We start from the raw sequence: 27,677 nt of genomic DNA on the forward strand, positions 1-27,677 counted from the left end.
TTAGCGTTACTTTAAAAAATTAGGACCATAATATAAATTGGAAAAACAAACAAAACACCAGGCCTGACAGCCGCAAGCATCCCTTGGAGTCAGCCCTCAAGGTGGCTCAGCCCCTGGCCACACAGGGAGGAGTGAGGCAGAGGTGGTGGGGACAATCCGGGCATCAGAGCCCACCTGTGAGGCCAGATACAGATGCTGGAGCAAGGGCTGAGCTGGTGACTTAGGGGTCTGGCTTCCTTGCTTAACAATAGCCCTTAGCATCCCCGTAGGGCCATCTCTCCTTGCTTATCACTGCCCCAGACAACGGCCGAAGTCTATCCTACAATGCTGTGTCCGGGAGCCTTAGGAGCAGGCTCGTGACTCCACAGACAAATGCAGGAAGGGCTTGTACAACAGGAGGAGAAGAGAAACAGGAAAAGGGTCATAGCAGCATGGTGGGGACCTCAACCCTGGGGACAACTGAGGGAGCAGCTGTGTGTTGGGGGAGGTCACAGTCACAGTGACAACGGGAAGACGGCACCTGCGCAGGCCAGAGCCCCGGGAAGGAAAGTTATTGTCTCTACAGGGGAAGAGAGGCAGGCAGGGCCTAGGACCTGAGCCGTGAAGAAACAGGTGTCCTGATGTCCCCTAAACTTGAGTCAGGCCTGAGAAAGGGAGGTCTCATCTCCCTGGGGAACCCCGTCTTTACCACCTGTTTCATATGGAGTCAGCCTTGCCTACAGAGCGAGCCCCTGGGCTCGGGGGCCCCGCGGTCAGCAAGTCTCTGCAGGCACATGGCCCGGGGCAGACACAGTCTCTGCAGAGTTGCAGAGTTAGTGTAGCACCTGGTCCAGCTCATACTTCTCACAGAAGCGACTGGTGAAGGGGAAGCAAGTGAGGTACTCGATCCAGGGCCAGTTGATGGGGTAGATGTAGAGCCAGAGCACCAGGGAGGCGAAGAGCCCGGCAAAGACGACCAGCGACACCAGGATGAGTGCCCGCTTGCGGTACTTGTCACTGGTGCCGAAGGTGATGTACGGTAGGAAGGCAAAGGCCAGCAGCATACCACTGAGGAAGCCGAAGATGTGCGCTATGTTGTCTATCCAGGGCAGGAGGCCACAGATGAAGAGGAAAAGCACAATGGCCGACAGGTTGAAGAAGGCCTTCCACGGTCGCTCCAGCAGCTGCCAGCTCTGGAAGAGCTCCACAAAGAGGCAGGCAAGGAGGCCAAACTGTGACCCAGCTGGGCCCACCTGAGGAGGAGAGAGGTGGCGCGCTGACTCTGGGTACCCGAGGCGCATCTAGCACTCAGAGGATGAGGCAGGGGTTGCTATACTTGCTCTGCCCATCCTTGTGGAAAACCTGGGTGTGGGACCCACTTGCTTAGCATAAGCCAGCCTGCGCCAGAGACCACAGGCAGTGGACAGAGCACAGGCCAGAGGGAGCAACAGACCTCTCCTCCTAAGGGTGGAGAGCAGCCACATGTAGGGATTCCCTGAGCAAGGAGTAGGGACCCCTGGTGATGCAAGACCACCCCTGTTCCCTCCCACCAAGAATTAAGAGACCAATCAGCAAGTCCCAGCTTAGCTGTCCATTTGTAGTTAAGGCGGACACAGTGGGGCTCTGTGCCCTTGCTGCAGATCCTGGGGTGGAACTAGAGCAGGAAGCAGTGGGGCTGGTCCTCCCCATATGCCACACTTCAGGCCCAAAAGGAAGGGTGCATTCCACCCTCTTTGCCCTCGTCTCCCAAGTTACTACCTCTGCCCGATAGGGGAGGAAGATGGCACTGGCCAGGTTGCCGGTGATGCCACTAAGGATGAAGATGATGGAGATGCGGTGCCAACCGGCTAGCTTCTCCAGGTCCCTCAGGATGGTCATTTGGAAGACCACAGACACAAGGCAGTGCACTATGCTGGAGGTAGAGACATGAGCATCATCAGCCTTGTGTGCCCACGGCCAGCAGCTGGGCACACCACAGGGGCAGTCAGCATTGGCGGGGTGTGACAGGGTCCAGAAGCCCTTTCTCCAGCATGCGGGTGGGAAGGCACAGGGCAAGGGGCAGCGAGGCATCTCTTACCCCGCGTGCAGGAACAGAGACAGCCAGATCCGGTAGAACTGGTCAGGGACCTCAGGGTTGAGGAATGGCAGCAGCCCGCACACCTTGTCCAAGCAGTGCACCTGGGTGGGGGACACAGGGTTGTTGATGTTGCCCCAGGAAGCACACCAGGCATGAGGCTTCCAAATGGGCAGGATCCAACAAGTCTTAGGACCCCTACGGCTCCTGTTCCCCAGACAGCCTTGCCCACCTGGGAACAGAGTGTTGCCTCCTCATGGAAATAGCCATGCATGAATTCACAGTACTCCCGGGTGGTGATCTCACAGCTGTGAACAGGAAGCAAACAGGGCATCGCTTAGGCTAGAGCCAAGCACCTGACTGTGGCAGGCAGGATGGAGCAAGCTCTCTTTCTCTCTATCTCACGGCCCCCTCCACCCCTGCCTCCCCACCAAGAGCAGAGACTGGAGGACAGGTACAGAGGTTCACCAGCCTGCGGGACTGGTGTCTAGCTCACCTGCCCTTGGTGCCGATGCAGCAGGGGCGGCCTTTGATCTTACAGTCTATGTGCAATAACCCCGTGTGGTTGCTCTGGGCCTGCTCTGTGCAGATCTAAGAGAGAGGGCACCGATGGCGGTGGGCTTCAGTGCCGGAAAGCCAAATGTCCCCACCCTCATCGGGCAGCCTTCCAGATGAGTCACTCACCGGCCACTTGGTAATATCATCTGGCCAGATGTGGGCCCCACTGGAGGCTGGCTCTTCACAGGTCCTGAAAGCAGTGGTCGGATGGGGCGAAAGGAAGAACTGGGACACCCCAGCCCTCCACACCCACCCGCCAGCATCCCAGAAGGCAGCTCAGAGAGCTGGGTGGCTCTAGGCTGTACCTGGGGTCTTGGTGGCACACAACCGCTGATGGCTGCTTCTGGCCCTGATCAGTATCTGAGGACCCAGTGTCATTCTGCCACTTCACGAAAGTGGCCAAGGTCTCCTAGACGGGGAAGAGGAGGTCAGGTCATGCCGGGGCAATGTCACCCTCCAGGACCAGGGCTATTCCCACTTTACATCCCAGGAGTGGTCCAACTTTTCCAGCCTGACTGTGGGCTTGCCGGCCAGGCTGGCGATCTGGTAGGGCTGTGGTGGGGCTGGCAGGGTCAGGGTGCCGGACCCACCGAGCAGTCTTTCTTCTGGGTCTGGATACAACCCGAGCGGTCATTCTGGACACAGCAGCCCGAGGCTCGCTCAACCTCACGCTCCCTCAGCACCAGTTGCTCAATTTGCTGGTCTTTGCGGATACAGGGTGAGAACTTTGCTCCTAGGTGGATCAGGTCAATCTGGAACCGGGAGAGGGGCTGGTGAGCAGCTCTCCAGAAGGGGCAGGGCACCCTGTATCCACTTTGGAACCTCCCCCAACTGGTATGGAGTGGACAGGGTACAGGCTCCCAGGCATCCCTAGCCTGGGCCTCACCGAGCTGGGGCCAATCCAGAAGTTCTCCTGCTGGATGTATTTCACGCTCTCGTACACACCTCTGTTCTTCAGCACCTATCAGGGAGGACAAGAGGAGCCAGAGCCCTGAGTGTGAGGGGAGCGCGGAGGGCTGGCACCCCCAGAAAAGAGGACGTGAACCTCAGCTCCTCCAGCTTGGGCCAGGTCGCCGTGGTGGCAGATACTGGTGCCCACTGTGCCGCAGCCCCTTGGCAGAGCCCTACTCACCAGCTGGGTGGTGACATGCTGGGCAAAGCCCACAGGCGCAATGCCGTAGGTGCAGATCACCAGCAGCGTGATGATGATGTGGACAAAGGTCAGCCAGTAGGTGAAGTAAGGCCTGTAGGCAGAGGCCTCCATCAGCCTGGCAAGCTCGCGCCCCGCCCTCCCCCTGGACGCCGCCTGGCTGTGCTCATCTCTTCCTTGCTCCTCCTCTTGCACTTCCTGGATCAGCCAAGTGACCCTGCACACACTTTACATCACCTGGAGACTCTACTCCCCCCAACCCCAGCACTCACCCGCCACAGTTGTCATTTCTGACTTTTGTATAATTCGGAGTCCAATGTCTCACATCGCAATCACACTGTGACCATCTCGTTCTTTAGCCTCCAGGTTCCCTTAACGTTTCTGTGACCAACTTCCCCCAGAACCCCTTGCTCCAGGCTCCAACTTCTTTTGTTCTGTTTTAACTTCTTGTTTTGAGACAAAGTATCTCTATGGAGCATTAGGTAGAACTCAATATATAGACCAGGCTGGCTTTGAACTCACAGAGCTCTGTCTGAATACTGCCTCCTGAATACTGGCATCAAACATGAAAGTATTTATTTGTTATTAGTGTGTGTGTGTGTGTGTGTGTGTGTGCACGCGCGTGCGTGTACTGGGAGTGCAGACGACACAACATGAATGTGTAACTAGTTCTCTCTTTCCACCTTTATATGGATCCCAGGGGTCAAACTCAGATCACCAGTCTCACTAAGCCATCTTGCCAGCCCCAGGCTCCAACTTCGACCTGTCCTTCTGACTGGCTGCAGTCTGGGAGCCATGCTGTAAATAAGGCAGCACACGCCAGTGGGAGCCTGAACGTGGGAGCCCGCGCATGTGCCTGGTAGCTTGCCATTACGCGGCAGACCTGCAGGAGGCGCTCTTGAAACGTTTAGGGGCCGTGTTAGGGGTGAGAGCCCTGAGAGGTTTGGAAGCTCTGGAAACAGAGCCCCGCTCAGGCTAGCTCCTGGGGTGGGGGGTGGGGGACACGGGGGCACAGGACGGGACTCACCGGTGGCTGTCAAAGCTCTCCAGCTGCCTCTGCACGGTGCTGCTGATGCTGCGGCGGTAGCTGCGGTTCAGCCAGTTTCCCACGACACCCAGGCCGTAGTGCCGCTTCTTCCGGTCAAACGCAAAGTGCTTTACTTTGGAGGCAATGCGCTTGCCGCGCTGGGTGCCAGGAACCGGGGTACGGCTGCTGTACTCTTTCCTGGTGGTAACAAAGGCTTTCAGCCTGAGAAGCCTCCCAGGGCTTAACAGGGGTCAGATCGGGGCAGAGGCCAGGGCAGGGCATTGGAGAGTCCCCACCCTGTACTCACAGAGGGATTTGCACTCCATCAGGGGAGACTGGGGAGGCGGAGTGTGGGACCCCTCGGAAGTTACTAGCAGAGAGTGGAGGAGACTCAAATACATCATCGTGCATGGAACTCATTTCTTCCTGGAGTAGGGGGGCACCGAAGACAGGGTAAGTAAGGAGTCAGTGTCCCAAGTACTATCCCCTAGCACGCTGCTCAAGGGCAAGACAGCGCTAAGTAGTCTCTTCAGGATGGAAGGGGAAGCCACATGCTTGTCAGCCCTGAACTGATTTCCCAGTGGGTTCATCTCCCACTCCACAGCCCCCTCTATGGGAGCCCAGACCAATGGCTCACAAAGGACACACCCCATCCTGCCTCTGGACATTTCAGGGCTCCTAGTAGGACACAGTCGAGGCCAAGGTTACTTCTCCAGCTCCCAGACCTCCCCAGCCCCTGCCTGCCCAGAGTCCACACCCCATGCTTGCCTTACTAAAAAAGGAGGAGTCAAAGGTGTCCGCTCCATCGACAGCATCCTCCTCCAGGAAGCTGGGGAAGGCAAAGCTGCGCTTGACGTTCCGGCACCGCTGCCCTGTGGCGTCCAGCACTGAGCGCCCCTGGGTGTGGGACAGAAGCATCATCAGTATCAAGACCCAGAACCCAGGGCCAAAGGGGCAGCGTGCAGGTTGACAAAGGCATGTTGGGGGGGTGGGCTGAAGGAACTGGTCGGAGCCGATGGCCAGGATGGGGCTCCAGCTGCTGCTGGCCCCTCACAGCCTCTTTCCAAGGTTTTGGGACCAGCTTTTCCCTCGCGACCTCCTGCCTGCTGACATGAGCAGCTGGCGCTCCAACACTCAAGGCGTTCATATTCACATCCATATTCTACACTGTCATGCTCTGGTCTGGGGCTATGCCCCCCCCTGCTGCCTCTTGGCCCAGCACACCAGGCCCTCGCCCACTGGTCTGATCCTTTACCTCCTGTCATTCTTCCTAAGGCAGAGGGGCGGTGAGGGTCTCGTAGGGAGCTGGGGCCTGAAGGGCACAGGTATCTCTGGTCTTCAGGGTGTGTATACGAGCTTAGTGGCTGTCTCGGATGAGGACTTAACATCCTTCGGCATGGGACTCACCTTGAGGAGGGCGGCGGCTGCCTGAAAGCTCATGTGGGCAACGGATATCCTTTTGCGGCGGGGCAGGTGGGAGTAGCCAGAGCGGACGCTGGTGAAGGACGTAAGGGACAGGACCCCTGGAGTCAGAGGTGGATGGGGAGCGTGAGGCCGGTCCACCTCATCTGGGTGGCGGAAGGCCCGACCCCGGGCCAGGGGATCCACAATCTGCAAGAGACAGTAGGTAAGAGAAGCTGGCCCGGCCCTGGGAGAGCCGCTCACTGCCCCTCATTTCCAGGACGTCCACCTTGGGCATCTTGCAGGGCTTTGGAGACTCAGTGCCCTGGAAGGAAGGCACCTCCTGGCTGGGCAGCTCCAGTTCTCTCTGGCATGAGGCCTTGAGCCGGCCATAGTGCACGCTGCAGTGGTGCAGGCTGCGACGCTGCCAGTTTTGTCGCTTGCCTTCCCAGTCGCCACTGACCCCGAACCACTGGGCCGTGCCCCTGTAAAAGAGACACAGTGTGGGTGGAAAGTCGTGCATGCACTTCCGGGTGGGGGGAGTACGTGTGAGGGGTCCTGGTATACATGTATGTGCAGGGGAGGTGGGGGCGATGGTGCACGTGTGTGCACAGGGGAGGTGATAATGGTGTGTGTGTGCGCAGGGGAGGTGGAGGTGATGATTGTACATGTGTGCACAGGGGAGATGATGATTGTACATGTGTGCACAGGGGAGGTGATGATGGTGCGTGTGTGCACAGGGGAGGTGGGGGTGATGGTGCGTGTGTGCACAGGGGAGGTGATGATGGTGCGTGTGTGTGCAGGGGAGGTGGAGGTGATGATTGTACATGTGTGCACAGGGGAGGTGGGGGTGATGGTGCGTGTGTGCACAGGGGAGGTGATGGTGTACATGTGTGCACAGGGGAGATGATGATTGTACATGTGTGCACAGGGGAGATGATGATTGTACATGTGTGCACAGGGGAGGTGATGATGGTGCGTGTGTGCACAGGGGAGGTGATGATGGTACGTGTGTGTGCAGGGGAGGTGGAGGTGATGATTGTACATGTGTGCACAGGGGAGGTGGGGATGATGGTGCGTGTGTGCACAGGGGAGGTGATGATGGTGCATGTGTGCACAGGGGAGGTGATGATGGTACACGTGTGCACAGGGGAGGTGATGATGGTACTCGTGTGCACAGGGGAGGTGAGGGATGAGCGCACATTTAAGGAGGTAGCATGGGAGATGACAGCATGCGTATGCTGGGAAGGTGGCAGTGTAGTGCGGGTGTGTGTACACAGGGAAGGTGATGTGTAGGTTGAGGGTACTGGAAGCAGTGGTACATGTATGTAGGGAAAGCTGTATAGGGGTACGTGTGTGTGGGTGATGGCATGTGTGCTCCTGTGTGTGTATAAGGTAAACCACCTGCTGTATCATATACCTTCAGGGTCCTGGGGAATCAGCTTCCCTGAGTCCACTGAGTCCCCAGCCACAGCCCAGTGACCAGGCTTAGAGTGAAGGCCACATCATGAGGTAGGTGGACCTGGGAAAGCCCTGAGAGCCCCTCTGCAGCATGACGTGAAACTTCCTGTCAGGAGCCCACGTGGGGCCCAGGCTCCCCATCCACACCACCACACCGCATCATATCCTCCGCGGGGAGCTGGCTGCCTCTTACTGACCCTGTCTACGCCTTCTGGAAAGGGGATTCAGGGCTCAGGCCCTGGGCAAGATCAGGTGCCCAGAATGTGCAGGCTGCCGGGGTGTCCAGGTGGGGCCCAGGTGCTTACTTGCGGATGCTCTGGGACAGAGAGGCCTGACGGCGGAAGCCGGGGCGTTTCTCGGTGCCATCCTGCCATCGTCCTCGGGGTTCCTGGAGGCTGACACTCTTCAGGTAGGCTGGGTTCTTAGGTCTCTGTGGGGCAGCGAGGAGGGCACGCGCTGAGTGCATAGCCCATTCCCTTCTTGTGTTGGGGACAGAACCCAGACCCTTCGACATGCCAGGCTACTTTAACACTTTAACACTAGACCACTGACCTGCACCCCTCCCTCTGCAAGGGCTTCATTCTGAACTTAAGATCAACATTTTCTAGTATTTTCTAGCAAGGTCTGGGGATCTAGCTCAAGTTGGTAGAATGCCTGCCCAGCATACATAAAGCCTTGGGTTCGAGTCCCAGCACTGCATACACCAGGTGTAGTGGTGAACACATGCAACACCGGCACCCAGGAAGTAGGGGCAGAAAGATCAGAAGTTCAAGGTCACTGTTGACTACATAGCAAGCTCCAGGCTAACCTGGGCTACATGAGACACTGTCTCAAAACAATAAAGACACCATGTTTTCCAGTGAACCCCAGCAAATGCTCCCTATACATGATCTGCCCATGATGTGGGACAAGCTCGCCTCTTTTCACTGGTGAGCGGGCGGCCCCAACATTGCTCCTCTTTATGTCTCAGGCTGTGTGCAAAGCCCACGCTATCTGGGGCCTGTTCTCAATGGGCTCTTTATAGGACAGGAGTCCAGATGGACAGAAACACTGACCCATTCCCCCAAGAGTCAGGCGCTACAGGGGTGGGTTGCTGGCACTGTGGGACCCTGCGCCCACTCAGGTCACTGGACAGCCCACACCCCCTCAGAAGAGGCCAGTCAGGGCCAGAGAGGGGAAATATAAACAGCCAGAGCCTAGGCAAGTCTTCGGACACTGCTCCCTGTCCCTTGGCCACCAGGCGATACAGCACACAACGTTTCAGAGTTCAAAGCCTCACTCCCTACAGCATTGCAGCTCCGCGTCGAGGCTGCAGGGCTGCCAGTGGACTGTGATGGACGGGTGCTGCGTGGGTGGGCACATCTGTTGCCTGCGGCTGTGCCTCCAGCCTCTCACCTCAGGAAGCATGCTATCCCGCTCGCTGGGGGCCTGGGCCTCAGGCGGCGGGATAGTGATGGAGAGGTTGGGTGGCTTCCGGCTCTGCAGGCGGCTACCAGACACAGAAGAGAGGTTGCTGCCATCCTTGTCAGCGGAGGCCATGGTGGACCCGATCTAGCAGGGAAACAAGGAGATCAGCGCAGGCGCACAGAGCTGGCAGGACTAGCGGGGGTGCGGGTGCAGCGTGAATTCTAATTGGTTTTAGAATAAAAACCCAGAGTCAGATATAGGGGTTAACGCTGAGAGATCGGAGAAGCAGAGAAGCCAGCTACTAGTTCTTACCACTACCGAATCCTCAGATCAAATGGGGTGTCCTGTCTCTACAAGTCCCCAAACTGAATGCCATCTCTATGAAACCTCAGCCTGAATCCTGAGCTCCTGTCTCCTCCCGCCTTATATTCCTCTCTCCACCCAGCCATATCACTCCTGTCTCCTCCTCCCTAGTGCTGGGATTGATGTTGTGAGCCACCACTCCTTGGCTCTATTTCTCTTTTAGACTGATTCAAACTCGTGTAGCCCAGGGTGGTCTTAAACTCACAGAGATCCATCTGCCTCTTTCTCCTGAGAGCTGGGATTAAAGGTGTGTGCCACCATTGCCTGGCCTCTCTGCTAACTAGTGTGGCTAGCTCCGCCCTCTGATCTTCAGGCAAGCTTTATTTGTTAAAGCACAAACAAAATATCACCACACTTGGGGATCTTAGAATCAGGGAAGGCAGCTCAGGACCAGACCAACCGGTCCCACATGGCCTCAGACCAAGCACCAGAGAGATGCGGGCTAGGCCGCACCTGGGCCGGGTGGAGGAACTTGGGGTCTATTTCTGGCTTTCATTTGCATTTCTGACCAGCAGGGGTGGGGAGAACCTTGGCCCAGCCTCAGTCCCTTTCTGACCTCTCAGCTCCAGGAGCAGAAAGATAAGGAGTGGGTGTGGTCAGGGCAGGTCAGGGGTCTTAGGGTGGGCATGGACGAAGGGTCCTTCCTTGGTCTCTGTTCTCTAGACAGGACCGCTCCAGACAACCAAGCACGCCAAGCTGCCAACTGGTGCTCTCAGCGCTGCTGGGCCAGCACCAGCTGCTGCCACCAGGGGTCAACTATGCAGCGCAGGTGCTTCTGGGGGGGGGGGGGGGAAGCAGGCCTTGTTATGCACAGGAAGTGGTGGTTCTGCCTAATTCCCAGAGGGAAGAGAAACCCACCATTCAGGTCCCTGTCCCCCAAGGCTGCCTGGTTTCTCCTCAGAGTTAAGTGAAAGCCACTTAAATGGTGGTGGGCACATATAATCTCAGATGCTTGGGAGGCTGAGGGAGGAATAGCATTTGGGTCCAGGAGTTAAAGGCCAGATTCAGCAACATAACGAGCCTCTGTGTAGTTAGTACAATCCCGGTGCTTGGAAGACTGAGGAGAGAATATTGTGAGTTTGAGAATGGCCTGGACTAGGTCAGCCTGGGCTATACCTGTTAGAAAAAAGAAAAGAAGAAAAGAGAAAGATAATTGAAACTGCTACTATCCTGTTATTTCTCATTTTTTTTCTTTCCTTTAAGAGAGGGTTTCATCGCAGGCTAGCCTTGAGCTTGCTGTGTTTCTAAGGGTGATTGCGAACTCCTAAATCTCCTGCCTCTCCCTCCCATGTGCTGGGATTACAGGCATGGCCGCTGTGTCTGGCATACATGGTGCCAGGGATCGAGCGCAGGCTCCATGCGTGCCAGGCAAGCACTCTCCCAAAAGAGCCACATCCCAGCCCTGGTATTTCTTTTTTCACAGCCACGGAACATTTTAACAATAAAGGTGATTCACGCTCGCTGAACAAAAAGACTGAGCAAGGCAAAGCAGAAAATAAGGTTGGGGCCATCCCTCAGGGCAGCCTCCGTGTTCCAGCAAATAGCACAGGTTCTTAAAGCAGCCGAGGCTCTCAGGTCTGGTGTGATCCCTTTCCCTTGGGAACACACAGATTGTCATCTTTGCCTTCTCTGAGGACAGAAAAGCCCTCACTAAATGACACACCAAGACTCAATTCCTGACGGATGGTTATGCAGGACGTTTAGTGTTGATCATGTGTGGGTATGTTGGAGTATTGAAGACCAAGCACTACATGCAGGAGGCTAGCAGGAAGAACAAGGGTGTTGAGGATTTCAGTGGATCTGGATAGGTGGTCCCGTAAAGAGGTCCCGTAAAGAGGAGGTGCTCGTTCACCCTGTTAGGGAACTTTTCACTGCCCAGGCTGGGCTACTGAACCCCATTCCCCTTCGATGGCTCCCAGATGAGACACCCGCTGTCTGCTTCTGCCCCTGTGGCGCTGGGACGCTCAGTAGGAGGCAGCAATGGGCAGAGGGCAGTGCTCGGTAGCCACCGCATGGGCCCACGTCCAGCTCTTACTAGCTTTTACTTTCATTTATTTATCTTCTGTGTATGGGTGTTTTGTACGTTAGTGTCCATTACATATACCTGGTGCCTACGGAGGCCAGAAGAAGGCAATGGATCCCCTGAAACTAGAGTCACGGATAGTTACAAGCCACAACATGGGCGCTGGGAATCACACCGGGTCCTCTGCAAGAACAAGTGCTCTTAACTGCTGAGCCATCTCTCCGGACCCCTAGCTCGAGCCATCTTTACCCTTCTCCACAGCCTGCTCTCACCTGAAAGAGCCCACCAATCTCCCCACCCTCCCAATGGACCTATCTCAACGACAAACTCATGCCTATCTGTTTGGTTCCAAGATCCCATTCTTCAAGATCAAGCTCCTCCAAGGCAGCCTCCAGGCCCCCTTTGCTCCTTCCTCCCCACAAGCTTTGTTCTGACTGTGCCACTCTGGCCCCTCAGTTGGGTGCCCCCAGCTTGACTTGCCCCAATGAGAGCGCTGAACCACTGCCACCGGGCTTACATTTGCATAAGAAAAAGAACAACACATTCTCCCTGTTTGGACCCCCAAAACATCCCTCAAGCACTATCCCCAGACACCATGCAAGAACGTCCCCATCAGTGAATTCACCAGAGCTAAAAGGTGACAACCACCAAATGCCCATCAGTGGAGGACGGGGCAGACAGAATGGTGCAGATGCAGAACAACATCCTCATCCTAACACCAGCTCAACACAAGTAGGACCTAGGCGCTAAGCTAGGCTGTGACCTTGAGAGCATCATCTAAGATGCCACTCACAAAAGCCTCGTGTCTGCCATCCCAGCACTCAGGAGGCAGAGGCAGGAGGATTCTGAGTTAGCGCCAAGGTAAAGGTGCTTGCCATCAAACCTGACAACATGAGTCTGACCTCTAGAACCCAACACTGTGGAAGGAGAGAATCGTCTCTTGTATAAGTTGCCCTTTGTCCTCCATGGTACACTGTGGTATCTTTACCACATAAATCTAAATACACACAAAATAAACAAATCATTGTGGAAAATTTGAGAGTGGGAGGCACAGTCTGGGCCACACAAAGGATTCAAGGGATTCGATACATGAGATTGCACTGGAAGAAAAAGAGAAGAAGGAAAGAGAGAGAGAGAGAGAGAGAGAGAGAGAGAGAGAGAGAGAGAGACCAGACAGATGGCTCAGTGGTTAACAACACAGGCTGCTCTTCCAGAAGACCTGAGCTCAGTTCCCAGCACCATCAGGTGGCTCACAATAGCCTGTGTCTCCAGTTCCAGGCGACCAGATGCCTTCTGACTTCCACAGGCACCTGCACACACAGAATACACACATACACATCAATAACATTTTTTTTTTAAAAAAGTCGGGCATGGTGGTACATGTCTGCAATTCCAACATTTGGGAGACTGAGACAAGAGGGCTGCTTTGAAATCAAGGCTAGCCAGGGCTACAGAGCAAAGTCCTCTTTCAAAATAAACAACAGGAAAAGAAAACCAAACAGAGCTAGAGATACAGTCACGTATATCAGACTTGCACATGGGTTCCGCAGGTGCTGAGCCTCTGCCTGCATATGTCACTCTGGTCTATGACCATTACAGGGCCACAACAGAGAGGACCTCCTGGTTTAGCCTAGATGCCACTTCCTCAGAGGGGCTCTCCCTGCCTGCTGAGCAGCCCCCAGCCACGTCTCTGAGGCAACCACCCAGCCACCACCTGGCCACCAGCTTCCTACCTGCAGACAACCGCACTTCCTATGCTGTTGGAGGGTGTCTTAAACCATGTTCCCCTCCTTCCCTCGCTCTACGGATGCTCCTGGGTCGCTGTGGACAGATGGAATGACAGATGGCCGTATGCCTTAGCAGTCAACCTGTGAGAACAGAGGGGCTGGTTAGAGAAGGGAGGCCAACCTCCAAATCGCCCCATTTTCCTGACCTGACCCATCTCCCACAGGAGGGGCAGGAGGAGACAGAATGAGGACCCTTCACAGTGCTGGTCCAGCCCAGCTCCATGTGGCCATCGAATTTGGGGTATTAATCTACTACCACTCACACACAAGGTCTGGTCCAGGGCTTCACTGGAGCCAGGCATGAAGGTCTGCCCATATTTTGTTTTAATATTACTTTTAAAAGGTCTTTTATCCTTTAGACAAGGTCTCAGGCAGTCTAGATTGGCCTTGAACTTGCTGTGTGGCTGAGGATGACCTTGAACTCCTGATCTTTCTGTTCTCTGCCTCCTGGGTGCTGGGATCATAGGTGTGTGCCACTGCTCCCAGCTCACTAGGACTTTAATAGAAACATTCAATTCACAAGTCCAGGAATTGTTGTCTTTAAAAAAAATTTAATTTAATCTCTTCTTCCATTGTTGGTCAGGGATCAAACTCAGGACATCGGGCTTGTATAGCAAGCACTTTTGAAAAACATGTGGGTGTTTTGCCTGCATGTATGCCTGTGCACCACATGCACACCTGGTCACCACACAGGCCAGAAGAGGGCTTTGGATCCCCGGGAACTGTGTTACAGATGGCTGTGAGTCGCCATGTGGGTGCTGGGAATGGAACCTCTGAGCCATGTCCCCAGCGCCAGTGGAATCTACCTAACCCTGTCTTCTGACTAAGATTGACTCTCTGGGGTGGGGAGATGGGTTCAGTCCTGAAGTGCTTTCCATACGAGCGTGAAGACTTGAGCTGGGCATGGTAGCATGGATGTGTCCTCCCAGCCATGGGTCAATGGGAGCAGGAAGAGATGCATGGGGCTTGCTGGCCAGCTACTTGCCTACTTGGCCATGCTCCAAGGAAGTGAGAGACCTTATCTAAAAACAAAAAAGGTATATGGTCCTGAGGAATGATGCCCAAGGTTGGTGTACATGGCAGGCACAGGCTCACACACATGCACACACACACACACACACACACACACACACACACACACACACCCCACTGGGCTAGGTCCGCAGCTAGGGATCACTTAATAGATACAGTGCTTGGCGTGCAGGTGTGAAGAACCCAGGAAGAGCCAACATCAGCAGTGCCTGTAATCCCAGCACGCCTCTAGCCAGACAGGAGGTGGAGGCAGAGGATCCTCAGAAGCCAGAGGGCCACCTGTTGAATTAGGAGCGGCGGGGCTGCATCCCCAGCACCCGGCCGCCCGCCCGCATGGCTAGCTTATGTCCAGAAATAATTACACGGAAACTGTATTCTTTCAAACACTGCCTGGCCCATTACTGTAGCCTCTTATTGGCTAGCTCTTACATATTGTTCTAACCCATTTCTAATATTCTGTGTAGCCCACGAGCTGGCTTACCAGGGAGGATCTTAACCTGCGTCTATCTGGAGCAGGAGAATCATGGCGACTCCTTGACTAAGCTTTTTTTTCCCAGCATCCTGTTCTGTTTACTCCACCTACCTATGTCCTAACCAATAAAATGGGCCAAGGCAGTTTCTTTATTAATAAGAAATCACTCCCACATCAGCCACCTAGCCTGGTGGACACTCAGCAGCAACAAAGAGACCCTGTCTCAAACAAGGCAGATAGATGGTGAGGATTGACTGACATCCCAGGCTGTTTCCTGACCTCCACACATGTGCCAAGGCAGACACACCCTCATAAACACCCCCTCCCCTCGACAGGCGCGTACACACAGGGAAAGAAAGGAAAGGGGCCGAGGCTGGAGCTTAGGCTGGTGCCTGCCATATAGGCAGGCGGTCTTGGTTCCCTCCAGCACTGCAAATAAATCAGATTTATTTTCCATCAGTCAGCCTGATGCTAGGCCAGTGCTCAAGCGACAGGGATCTGTTCTGCCGTGTTTGTTTTTTTAACTCATTGACTGAAGTAAAATCCACACAACGTAACATGAACTATTTGAAAGAGGGAGCCGCGGCATCTGTGTTTCGGGAAGCCCTGTTTAGGCATGTATCATAAACAAGGCAGAGGAGCACAGCGGGCCCTCCCTGGAGTAAGCCCCAGGAGCTGTCTGGGTGAGTGTCTGGGCAAGGTGAGGCCACAGGTGCCAGGCCTGGCCTGGCCCTCCGCGTGTACTGTCCCTCAAACGCCTTCTGATTTGTAGGTGGGCAGCAGAGGCTCCGAGGGGTTATTAACTTACTCAAGCTCACACAGCAGGGAAAGGGTGCAGCTCAGATCCAAGTCCTCAGACAGGAGCTGAGAGAGGCTGCCTTCAGAACCTGACAACCTCTTTTCCAGGGTACACTTGGGGCTGGAAGCACCTCATCATGGGGCCAGGGAGTCGTCCACAGACGGAGCCAAGAGCTAGCATCCTAGCGATTTTATTTTGTTTTTTTCAAGACAGGGTTTCTCTATGTAACAGTGTTGGCTGTCCTGGAACTCACTCTGTAGACCAGGCTGGCCTTGAACTCGGAGATCTGCCTGCCTCTGTCTCCTGCTGGGATTAAAGGTGTGCGCCACTCAGCTCCCTAGTGATTTTCAAACCATGACCGGCAGAGGTCTGTGCTGCCCAAGGCTACCGTGGGTGAGCTGGAAGCAGGTGCTGGTCTAGGCCCCTCTCTGCTTCCACCTGCAGGGTCTTTGTATTCTGCACTGAGGCCTGCCAAACTCTCCACATCACAGACGCAGGGCACTGGGTGGGGGATGGGCTTCGAAGAACTGAGGCAGAGTTGGCCCCAGGACATTGCTGCTTCTTTACCTGGGACCGACGACCTCAGCTTTGGCTCCATCACCCCAGGTGTCAATCACCCCAAGGGCTGTCCCACCACCCTCTGAGATCACAGATGGACTGGCAGACTCTGAGGAACACCGGCAGTCACGGGAGGACACCGCGCACAGATAACTCCAGGACAACAGCCTCACCCGGGGCCTCTACACAGAGGCTCCTCGACTTGGCGATCGTCTGGGACCGGAGTGCAGGGAGAGGGCATCAGGCGGGCATTACCCTGGGGAACTGGCACAGACGGGGAGGGGCAGGCAGCAAGAGCGAGAGAGGTGGCAGAGAAGCGGCAAACTCGGAGGCTGGACCCCGAGAGCATCACCCGTGACTCTCTCTAGCTAACAGCTAGACCCTTCTGGAATGAGGGGCTGAAGGTGCCTCCTGGGAGTCAGCACTGCAGGGTTGACCCTATTCCGCCAGTCAGGCCGTGACACAGGCTTATGTCTGAATGCTTAGGTCCCAGCTGAACTGTCTGGGGAGGACTAGGGGGCGTGGCCCTGTTGAAGCGGGTGTGTTGCTGGTTTCAAAAGCCCGCACCAGGCTCAGTTTCTCTCACTCTGCCTGCTGCCAAGCTCTCTGCCATGATGACCATCGACCAATCCTCTGAAACTGTAAGTTGACCCCAATTAAATGCTTTCTTTTATACACTGCCTGGGTCATGGTGTCTCTTCACAGCAACAGTTCTGAGACACAGCTTTATCCCCCTGCACCTCCTCCAAGCTCCCACCTCCTGTATCTGAGGCCCTGCAGCCACATGCTTCCACCTCGTCCACCTGGCCAGCCCCTACTGCTTCCCCCCATACAATACATCATACAATGTACCCCAACCACGCTCACTTCTCCTTCTTTCCAGGTTAACCTCTCTTCCTCCCCCCTCAAAAAAAAAAAACCCACCAAGTCTAATTTGTGTTGCCCATGTATTCGCTGTAGCATGGTGAAACTGCCCGTGGCCAGCCCCTTAATAGAAACTGAATCCTTCCCCACCTTCCAGCAGAAGCCATCAACTATGAATATTACACTTCAGCATGTTCATTGAATTTTTTTTCTTTTTTTTTTTTTTTTTTTTGGTATTTTGAGACAAGGTTCTTCTATGTAACCAGACTGGCTGTCCTGGAACTTGCTCTGTAGACCAGGCTGACCTCAAACTCAGAGAGAGATCCACCTGCCTCTGCCTCCTGAGTGCTAGGATTAAAGGTGTGCACTACCTCTGCCTAGCGAAATTTAAGTTTGTTTGGGTTATTAGAGACTCTCTTCGGTAGCCTCATGTCTGGACTGCTTTGTGGGGGTTGTGGGGAAGAGGCTGTCATAGACACCATCAACGTCTGTCATTCTCAGTTATGAGTCAGCAGGCATCGAAACCACTGCAGAAGCCCTCGTGCCCATAGCAACCGCTGGCAGCATGGATCACGGACTTCCACATGGTGACTCGAGGATCACAGACATCAGTGTGGTTTCCGGTGACAACATGGATCATAGACATCAACATGGCCTCCAGCAGCAGCACAGACCACGGAAATTTGTTGGTTTTTTTTTTTTTTTTTTTTTTTTTTTTTTGGTTTTTTGAGATAGGGTTTCTCTGTCTAACAGTCCTGGCTGTCCTGGAACTTACTCTGTAAACCAGGCTGTTCTCAAATTCATGGAGATCCACCTGCCTCTACCTCCCAAATGCTGGAATTAAAGGCATGTGCCACCACTGCCCCCATGGAAGACTTCTGAGGAGACCTAACCCAGAAAATGAACCGTTCTTGTTGCTCAGAGTCAGGGCGATGGTGTGGTTGGGCAGCATGTCCCAGGTGTCAGGACCTCTGTGACCTCCGGGCTGCTATACAAGACCCTGCCCTCAGCGCTGGCAACCCAGCCAGGACTCTGGGCACAAGTGACTGTCACCTCCAGGAAGCCTGCCTGGCCACCACCCTGCTCTCACAGCATCCCACAGCTCTGTCTGATATCAGGAGTCTCCTGTGCTATTCTCACACCCTGTCTGTCCCCATGGAGTCCTCTGGGGAGGGTCAGAGTCTACAGATGGGGAAGAGGTCAGTCTGCATGGACGCTGGGCAGGCTCTGGGGGTCACTCGCCTTGCCCTGTCCCACCGCAGAGCTTGGACGGAGGTTACTGGGTGCTGACTGAGGATGGAGCCCAGTGGCGTGGTTCCCTGGTTAGCCATACACACTTTATTCCCTTCTGAGGAGCTGCATTCAGAGGCCAAGCCACTCAAGCTGGAGACTACCCGCCCCCAATACATGCAGGAGCCCTCCCTTCCCTATCCCCCTGTGCTGCTATCAGGGCCAATCTCCAGATGAAAAAGGCAGACAAGACTATGACCACAGGACAGGGGAAGTTCACAACCTCTGGGACAATCTTAGGTCGCAGAGAAAGTCTGATAGCAGGGATAGGGCTGCTGGTGAGTCCCACGCCCTGGAAGGTCTCGCCATCACCTGCACCAAAGCCGTGAATCTATAAGTAGCTGAGTCCCTGTGCCTCAGCTTCCCTTTCTGTCCACTGCCAGTTAAGCAAGGCGACAGCTCGTATCCAACCACAGGCAGCCCAGATAATGAAGGTTTTCTCCACCACTTTCTCCCAGATCTTCCCCTGACCCCGCTGGCCCAGCTTGTGTAGAGGTGATCCCGCGTGTGCTGGCAGCTGCCTGGCACAGGAGTGGGGCTGAGCAGATTCACTCTAGGTTCCCGACATCCAGGGCAGGCTGCAGGGACAATTGCAGGAGCCGCCCTAGCAGCCACTTATCTCCCGCCCCCAGAAGTGCTTGCTCACTACAGAGGAAATTGTGACATCCTGGGAGCAGGCTTCCTCTTGCCCACAGTCATATCCGCTGAGGTCTCCAAGACCCCAGGCTTGCTGCTGCCCATGGGTGGGGGTGGAAGGGGCCAAGGCAAGGGTTATGGCCTCTGCCATCTGCCCAAGTTGGATCCTGGTCTAACTTCTAAGGAGAAGCCTTCCCCACAAAAGAGTCTCTAGTCAGAGCCCCAGAGATGGTCTTGGATTAAATACCAGGGCGGAGGGTGGGTCGGTGTTTCCTCTTCCCCTTAGAGTGTGGTATCCAGCAGGGATGGGGGCAGGGCAGACAGAGAGGACAGTGCGGCAACACTGAGATGTCACATGTGCCCTTGACAGAAGGCTTCCACGGCCTCTACTAGGGTCAGCCCGCTCTCCCTTTAGATAGCACCATGCAGCCAGCCAGCAGTGGCCTCGATTGGGCACACAGACACATAGACTCAGAAACTGCCCTGAATGCCCAGAGAATCCGGTTTCCCCACAAAGGGTGGGGCCCAGCCACTCCCAAACAAGGCAGGTCCAACCCAGGCATGGTAGGCAAGGTCACCCCCAGGGAGTGCTCCCCCCAACCACACCAGGCAGGGTGCCCCTCCCTTACCAGGCAGGTGACATTAGTGCCCCTGCCCTCCTACTCTGCTGCAGGAGAGGATCCACCTGTACACAGGTCTGACCTGAGTCCCTTTCCCTAATCTCTACCTGCTTGCCATCAATGCACGCTCCCCAGCGGGATTCTGGAGCCCCAGCATTCTTATTAATAAGTTCTTATTAATTCTTATTAATAAGTTCCTTTTCCCTTAAGCTCTGTAGACTCGGGCAGTCAGGGCATCAAGGTGGCTTGACAGCTATATTCCCCAAAGGAGTGGGAGCCTGATGTAAGACCCAAGGCCACATATGGCCAGAAATGGCGGCAGAGGGGAGGGCTGATGGCCAAGGCTGGCCCTCTCCCCTCTAGGGAAAAGGGGAAGAAAGACCATTATTCACCACGGAATATGACTAAAGGAGAGGGTTACAAGTCACCTAAACAGGGGACTTAAGCAAACCAGAAGCCACAGCCAGCTCTGGGCTGTAGGCAAGTCCTGGAGCATGCAGAGAGTGGGCAGAGAAGGGGGCGGTGGCAGACAGACTACTGTCAGGTCCCTGCTGAGTCACAGGGTGATGACGTTTGGGCTGGGGGCAAGGAAGCAACTTCTCTCCCCGGCTTCCCCGCCACAAAAACCAAAACTGCACCTTCCCTCCCAGGGCCCTGCTGGGAACCTCTGAGTTTTTAGAAAGCTTGACAAAGAGGAAGCGGAACCCTCAACTGCTGCAACCCCCCAAGCTACCAATGCTGACCTCTCCAAGCTCTCCATCCCTGATGGTCCTGGAGGAGGACAGCCCACGTAAGACAGAGCTGTCATCTAAGAAGTCTCCAAATCGGTCCCACACAGCCAAGTGACTCACTGCTGAGCGGCTCCTGGCCCTGGTAAGAGGCTGGGATTGATGGAGCCAAGGCAGCAATGTGAAAAGCTGACATGAGGTCTCAGGAAGGGACCTTGGAAGGGTCATAAGGTCATAAGACTTGGGGGGGGAGGGGGCAGCAGGATCTATGGTCTGGCAGGAGGCTGCCAGGACCACAGAGAAGGAGGGGAGAGGACGCCTTCCTTTCCCAGTGCCCTCCCAACCCCAGATATGGAGCAGCAGGTGGTAACACAAAGCCAGCACACCCCACTGGCCTGCGCCTGGTGGCCACCCACAAAAAAAAAAAAAGGTTTGTGGGTTTACGCCCTGAACAGATCTCACAAGCAGCAGGGCTCCCCCACCCCCGACAGAGCCCCCACTTCTTTCTCTCCTTCACTTCCCAGGGCTTGTGCCAACCTCATTTCACAAGACCAGACCTGCAGGAGCAGGTCCAAGGACTTGGCAACCTGCTGACTTCTTTAGGCTTTCCCCCATTAGACCCTAAGCTCTGGGCTCCCTCTGACCCAATTAGAGCAACCTGGGCGTCACAGTCCACCACAGACACGGGAAGCGGCTACTAGGCTCCAGGGAGCTGCCAACGGCAGAAATAAGTGTGAGGATGCCTGTGTGTAGGTGTGGCACCCTGCTCTTATCTTCCCCTCTGCCTCCATCTATCTGGGCTTTCTCTGGACTGCGAGCCAGCCAGGCAGAGATGTGACTGCCTCCTTCCTCTGCTGGGGACTCTAGTCTAGCAGCAGGCTCAGGTGGAGGAGGGGGCAAGTTCTGTATCCCTAAGGCTCAGGACGCAGCAGCACCTGGGCATGAGTGTAGCTCAGTGGGACAGTTTGCCTGGCATACACAAGGCCCTGGATTCCATCACAGCAACACACACACACCAGAGCTAACTAACACACACACTGCTAATACACACACACAGAGCTAACCAACACACACACACACACACTGCTAACACACACACAGAGCTAACCAACACACACACACTCTGCTAACATACACACACATACTGTTAACACACCACAACAACATACACACATGCTAATGTACACATTGCTAATACACACACATCCTGCTAACACACATACTAACATACTGGAAATGGGTATACAGCCAGAAGTCCCAGCTCAAAGTTCCTCTGGAAATCGTGACTATAGAAGCTGCTGGGGGAGGCAGGCCCCCTCTAGCAACAGAGTAAAGATGCAGGTGTCTTGGGCAGAACCTAGGACAGAGCCCTATCCCACCCAGGCAAGTGGCAGCAGGTCACAGGCTAGGATGCTGGCCACAGCCTTAGGGGACAGGGGACAGTACAAAGACAGCAAATGGGTGGCTGGGTTCCAGGATGTTTGTCCAGCTGTCTAGTCTCCTAAGATTGTAAATTCCCCCTGGGAGGGGCGGCAGAAGTCCCAGATGTCAGGACGCCCCCTGCAGAGAGAGCACTCAAGGCTGGGTACCACATCAACATGAGCTTGCTTCAGTATGGATGATCTGCCTGTCAAAGCAACCTTAGCTGCTGGGAGTTGGGTTTTCATTGGTCTTCAAAGCCATAAGAGACATGCCCAGTGGTTGGGGCAGGATGCGGTGGAGCCTGGGAGGAAGGGTTGAGTAAAATGGTGCACTTTACTTCTCTGGCGTGCCTTGGCACCAAGGTGTGACCACCACATGCATGCACACAGCTGGGCTTTTGTCTGATACTTGCAAACCAATCACCCACCCAATTTCCACCTGCCATCTTGGGAGTGCAGCTGCAGATAAAGCAACTGCCTGACTGGGGAGGCAGCATCACATCATGCATGCATGCCACGTCGCATCATGCCACGTCACATGCATGCATGCCACGTCATGGGCCCAGCTCTGTCGTGTGATCTTGAATATGTCACTTAACATCTCTGAGCTGAATCTGTTGTTCATGTAGCCCAGTGAAGTCTGAGACCTGGTGTCTCTGTCACCAGTAACCAGGGCTCACCTATTATACAGCATACTCCACTGAGGGACAAAGTCTCACCCTACCCTACAGCGTCCTCCTATATTCGGTAGGAGTCAGAAGGTGACCAGGCCAGGTGTGAGCACCTGAAAGCCAGGAAGGATTGCCAGCCGCCCCATGTTGTTTATCCTCAGTATTCTCAAGACACCCTGCTGGGCATCCTGCCAAGATTTGCTTCTGCAGGCTAGGAGCTCCCCGCCACCCCCCGCAGGGAATATGCCAGCCAGACACTTTTCAGCTTGTACATTCTCATTAATAGGCTAATAAACTTGATTTCCCAGAACTCTGCCCTGGGGCACCCTACTTCCCCAGGAAGACGCTAGCCCCAGACACAATGGGTACTAGGGATTTAAGATACTTAGACACGGGACCATGGAAGCTGTGCCCACAGCAGGTGAACCTTCACCTGCCCACTACTCTCCATCTCACTCTGGGGTGGTGTAGGACGTTCATGGGGAAGAATGAGGCCTGGCTACCCTGTCAGTGTCCTGTGCTATGACACGGGGTGACAGTCCCTATGTGGATGGTAGATCCTGCACGTATAAGGCCTGACGCACAACCAAGAGCTAACTGATGGCCTTCTGTCCCCCCCCCCCTTAGCCGAGCTTCACCATCATGACCCATGTGGCCTATGTACGAGCCAAGAGCCACATGTCAGGATTCTACTTGACAGGTTGTGTGTGTGTGTGTGGGGGGGGGGATCAAGGGTCAGCAACATTAAATCACTGATCCAGGTCCCATAGTCAAGAAGTGGTGGTGCTTTTCAAACAGGGTTTTTCTGTGTAGTCCTGACTGTCTTGGAATTCACTCTGTAGGCCAGGCTGGTCTCAAACTCAGAGAGATCCACCTGCCTCTGCCAGGATTAAAGGTACCTCTCTACCACCTGGCAAGTTTTATTTTGTTTTTTTAAAGATTTACTTTTATGGGCCAAGGCGATGGAGGCATGTGCCTTTAATCCCAGCACCAGGGAGGCAGAGGTAGGTGGATCTCTGTGAGTTCAAGGCCAGCCTGGTCTACAGAGTTCCAGGACAGCCAGAGAAACAGCCAGAGATACACAGAGAAACCCTGCCTCGAAAAACAAAACAAGGAAAAAAAGAGATTAACTTTTATTATATTTTTCTGTGTGTTTATGGATGTTTTACCTGCACAGATGTCTGTTCACCACATACCCACAGTGCAGCCAGGGGAGGGTGTTGGGTTCGGGTTCCCTGGAAATAGATTATAGACGGTGGCAAACCAGCATGTGGATGCTGGGAGTTGAATCCAAGCCTTCTGTGAGAACAGCAGACGCTCTTAACCGCCTCTCCGCCGGTTCTCTTGGCATCATGAAAAGCCAAGTTGCGGAAGGACTTGTCTGGAGTGGCGGCTCAGTCTAAGTAGATCGGGCGCAAAGACCTTTGGCTCATGAACCCCTCCCTCCTCCACCAGCCAGGAGAGGTGCCCGTGAGTGGGAACACCAACTGCTTGAGAAGCACTTCTCGGCTTATCAAGGAGCTTTTACAAACATTATCTCATTCACTAAGACTGGGCGGAGGCAGCTGTCACTGTGCAGCCTGACTGATAAAGTCCCTCAGTTTTCAGTCCTGCTTCTGCCCCGAATCCCACCCTTCAGACACACCTGGAGAGGGAAAATGCACCCTGTGCCAGGAATGAGGGGCAGCAGCTCCCCACACTAGCTGTGATACTGTGGACATGGGTTCAGTGGCCACCAATTAAAAACAGAGGAGCCGGGCTCCCCAACACACTCCCAGGCCCAAGGGGTTCTCTGCCCCAGACACTGCTCCTTTTAGGGTTCAGATGATATGGACGTGCTTTCTCATCTGACACCCCAGTAGCCTACAAAACAGTGTCTCTCCAATAATCCAAATCTGTGCCGTGCACCACAACCTATCCCCAAACACATCTCAGGAGTGTGGTGCTGGCTCATTTCACTTCACAGTGTCCCCACCACAGCTACAACCAGGCTGAAGAGGCTCACAGGTCACCTCATAATCCTCTACTGTACATCTGGAGAAAGCGAGGCAGAGACTACCTAAGAGACTCCCGTCCTACGGAGCACTCACACAGACCGGAGTCTGCTGGCCCCAGTATCTTACCTCCTGGTCTTTGAGCTTAGGATCACCTGCCCTTCTGGACAACCACTGTCTATCCCATGCCCTGCCAGCACTCGCTTGGCTTAAACCACTATGCAGGGGAGGGGAGTACACGACAGACCCGGACATACAGAAACTGCCTTCCAGCAGCTTCTGAACCCCAAATGCTTGTATCTGGGCCCCTGACGAAATCTGGTCAAGGGAGGTGACACCCAGCAATTCTCCATAGCTCCCTGAAGATGAGAAAAAGGGTTTCCCTTATGCAGGTCTGCAGCCCAGGGAAGCCAAGGATACTTGGGGGCAGTCCTGGAAAAATCCTCATTCTTCCCAACAGCAGGCCAGGCGAGACTGGCTCCTCTTGTAAGGCTGCCTGTGTGCCAAGAGCTGCCCGCCCTGGTAGTGGCCCTGCCTCAGGGCCATGTGGCCGCTGAGGTCAGCCAGCACTCAAGAGTGCTGAGTCTGATCGCTCCTCCCCCCAGCCCTTCCGATCTGGATAGGAAACTAGGAGCTGCTCCCAACGATGCAGATGGTGAGGTCACTTTGGAAATCCCCTCAGGCAATGGGGCAATACCTAGGCAGGATCCCACGAGTCCCAAGGGCTGTGCTGAGTTGGGGGGGGAGGGCAAGTTGCTTGAAGAGCCAGCACACTTGTGCCCTTTGGCTTCTTCCTGCTGTCATTTGGTGCCTGTCTGGGACACAGTTTATACAAGAAATGGAGCTGGGGAGATGGCTCAGCAGTTAAGAGCACTGGCAGCTCTTCCAGAGGTCCTGGATTCAGTTCCTAGCACCTACAGGGCAGCTCACAGCCATCTGTAACTCCAGTTACAGGGGATCCAATACCTTCTTTTGGCTTCAGCAAGCATCAAGCACACACATGCTGAGAAGTCCTGCATGCAGGCAACACACACACACACACACACACACACACACACACACACACACACGGGTAACTACTACAGTTATACCCAGCTGAAAAGGTCTTTGGCTAATTTTTTTGAGACAGGGTCTCATACAGCCCAGAATGGCCTCAGACTCTCTGTGGCTAAGGACGACAAACTCCTGCTTCTCCTGCCAATGCCAGGATTTCAGAGCCCATCACCAGATCTGGCGGCACATCAGGCTTTTAGGGTAAAAACACCAAAAATCAACCAATCAACCAAGACCCCCTCACCTCCTTTCTCACCCACCAGGGCTCCCAAGCAAGAAGTCTAAAAACACACAGCTCAAGGGGAGAGGGAGATGTTAGTTTCTGGGGAGAGGGAATCTGACCGCCTCTTCTGGCCCTCCCGTACCTAGCCTGCAACACCCTCCACCTCCGATCCCAGAAAGCTAGGAGCGCAGGAGCCCAACACCCCTTGGGGGCTCTGTAGGGTGGCTTTAACAGCTTTTAATCCCTGGGGCCTGAGCCCACCCGGATACACCACCACAGAGGCAACCGACCCTGTTAGAAGAACAGAGCAGGGAGCCGCAGGGAATTAGTAGATCCGTTATTCCCTGGGTGTTATTTTCCTGGCGTAAATATCCAGAGGAGTTAGTTCTGTATTCAGAAGGAAAATTCCAGTCGGTCACATGGCATCCCCCATCCATGAGGCCTCTGCTTGTCCAGCTTTGGGAAACTATGGGAACAGAACTTGGTCCTGCCCTTCCTCCATCTCCAGGAATATGTGAGCTGAAGGGTTACTAGGCTCACCATGGGCTTATCCTGGGTGAAGCACCCCAGGCCTGTGCTGCCAGAAGGCCCCTGTTCCCAGCTCCTCCTCCACAGGGCCAGGAGCCAGCAGGCAAAAGACAGCCTTGTAGCACCACGGCAGGACACTTGCTAGGGCAAAAATCGCCCTCACACCTCCTTACTCTCTCTCGCTCATCTCACTTAAATTCATCCCACAGCCCCTGGAGAAACTGAGGCAGGAAGAGGAATTTACAAGCGGTACCCTGATGGGCCTGGTGACCTACGGTTTCTCAATATTGGCTTTTGGAGGGCCCAGCTCTTTGCTGTGGGTCTGACCTGTGCATTGTGGGGGGAACCCCTGATCACACCCACAACACGCTAGCAACAATACATGCTTCCTTCCTGAACAGTGACAGCCAACATGTCTCCAGACATTGCCAAATGTCCTCAGCGGACAAAAGCGCCCCTATGAGAACCAGTGCTCAACACCAAGTTTCGTTTTCTTCCCCCGCCCCCACCTAAAGAGTCACAATAGCGGGGGGGGGGGGTGTCCATTCCCTCAGCAGATGACACACACACTGGAACCCCGACCTAGCCGGTTGAGGAACAGCTGCCACTCCACTTGTGGGGCAGTTCCTCAGGTACACATCACCTTCGCGCTGTGAGTGCCAACCCTACAGACGCCCCGCTCAGTATTTCCTGGAGCTGGGTCAAAACATGGACCTGGGCTCCCTCTCTGCCCTGGGGTGGGGGTAGAGGCCTGGGTTCTACAGATCCTACAGCTCCCCAACCTTTAACCCAATGCAGACACATCAGTTGGAGGCCCAACTCCCCAAATGCTTTGGTCCATAAACCAGGCTATTCCTGACTACAACTCTCACGGTGTGAGCCTCGCCCCACCCCCCGCACCTGTTTCCACCTCAGCTAGGCTCCACGCACAAACTTCAGCCGCGGGCTCTGGGAGTTCACGCGGGGGAAAGGGGAATAGTCTGAAGAGGGTCTAACAGGGATTTCTGGGTGGAAGGCGGGGCCGCACGTTCCAACACTAGGCAGTGCCCTCTTCCTCCCTGGGCTTTTAAACTTGTGCGCAAACCACGCGCCGGGACATCTGGTGACCGTGCCCCGGGAAACCCCATAGGGTCCTGGTTCCGGTGAGGCCAAGGATCTGCGGGTGGAATCCAGCGGCCCAGCGGGCACAGTGAGTCCAGCCTCGGCCTCCGGGGCGCTCCGCAGGGAGCGCAGCCCCCGACCCTCCCCGCGGCCGTGCCGGGCAGTCCCGGGACTCCCCAGACACCCGCGGCCTAGTGGACCCGAGCTCCGCCTTGCCCAGTGCCCCGTGCTCACCTCTCAGAGTCCCCACGACCCGGGAAGCTGCAGCAGCAAGCTGAGCGGGCAGCGCGGCGAGGCGGTGTCTCCAAGGCTGGGCGCTGGCGCTCCGCCTCTTCCCTACCTGCGCGAGGGCGCAGGGGCGGGGCCTGGAGTGGGCGGGATCTAGTTGGGGCGGGGCTTCATGGTGTGTGGGCGGTGTTTCAGAGGGGCGTGGTCGGCCCGCTGCTTCTGCCTAGGA

The 27,677-nt window shown here is 55.1% G+C and overlaps 1 protein-coding gene and 1 long non-coding RNA gene across 3 annotated transcripts; one reads left to right on the forward strand and one right to left on the reverse strand.

The window, feature by feature from the left end:
• Positions 1 to 49: 49 nt before the first annotated feature.
• Rhbdf2 (rhomboid 5 homolog 2) lies at positions 50 to 27,578 on the reverse strand. Of its 2 annotated transcripts, XM_050140375.1 has the most exons (19): positions 27,455 to 27,578; positions 13,177 to 13,311; positions 9,046 to 9,201; positions 7,956 to 8,080; positions 6,479 to 6,674; positions 6,196 to 6,399; positions 5,557 to 5,685; positions 5,096 to 5,214; positions 4,789 to 4,986; positions 3,744 to 3,855; positions 3,498 to 3,572; positions 3,202 to 3,363; positions 2,917 to 3,020; positions 2,738 to 2,801; positions 2,550 to 2,644; positions 2,286 to 2,361; positions 2,057 to 2,157; positions 1,738 to 1,891; positions 50 to 1,232 (listed from the first exon to the last, which is right to left on the reverse strand). In XM_050140375.1, the coding sequence occupies exons 3-19, from the start codon at positions 9,187 to 9,189 to the stop codon at positions 813 to 815; spliced, it is 2,478 nt and encodes an 825-aa protein (XP_049996332.1). In that variant the 5' UTR covers positions 9,190 to 9,201; positions 13,177 to 13,311; positions 27,455 to 27,578; the 3' UTR covers positions 50 to 812. The 2 variants fall into 2 exon arrangements, with proteins under 2 accessions (XP_049996332.1, XP_049996333.1); XM_050140376.1 differs by lacking the exon at positions 13,177 to 13,311 and having other exon boundaries at positions 27,455 to 27,475.
• On the forward strand, positions 6,706 to 7,948 carry LOC126500455 (uncharacterized). The gene is made up of 3 exons (XR_007591348.1): positions 6,706 to 6,934; positions 6,968 to 6,997; positions 7,216 to 7,948. It is a non-coding gene; the product is annotated as an uncharacterized lncRNA (long non-coding RNA).
• Positions 27,579 to 27,677: the final 99 nt, after the last annotated feature.

This window comes from Alexandromys fortis, unplaced genomic scaffold (assembly GCF_014885135.2).
Source record: "Alexandromys fortis isolate MF-2015 unplaced genomic scaffold, M_Fortis_MF-2015_v1.1 scaffold_39, whole genome shotgun sequence".
Taxonomy (NCBI): domain Eukaryota; kingdom Metazoa; phylum Chordata; class Mammalia; order Rodentia; family Cricetidae; genus Alexandromys; species Alexandromys fortis.

Bases quoted from the DNA above. Each gene is read 5' to 3' on its own strand.
- Rhbdf2 (XM_050140375.1), bottom strand. From the start codon at position 9,189: ATGGCCTCCGCTGACAAGGATGGCAGCAACCTCTCTTCTGTGTCTGGT. The intron at 2,645-2,737 runs GTGAGTGACTCA...CCTCTCTCTTAG, and splicing joins ATGATATTACCAAGTGGCCG to ATCTGCACAGAGCAGGCCCA. The intron at 2,158-2,285 runs GTGGGCAAGGCT...TCCCCCACCCAG, and splicing joins AGGCAACACTCTGTTCCCAG to GTGCACTGCTTGGACAAGGT.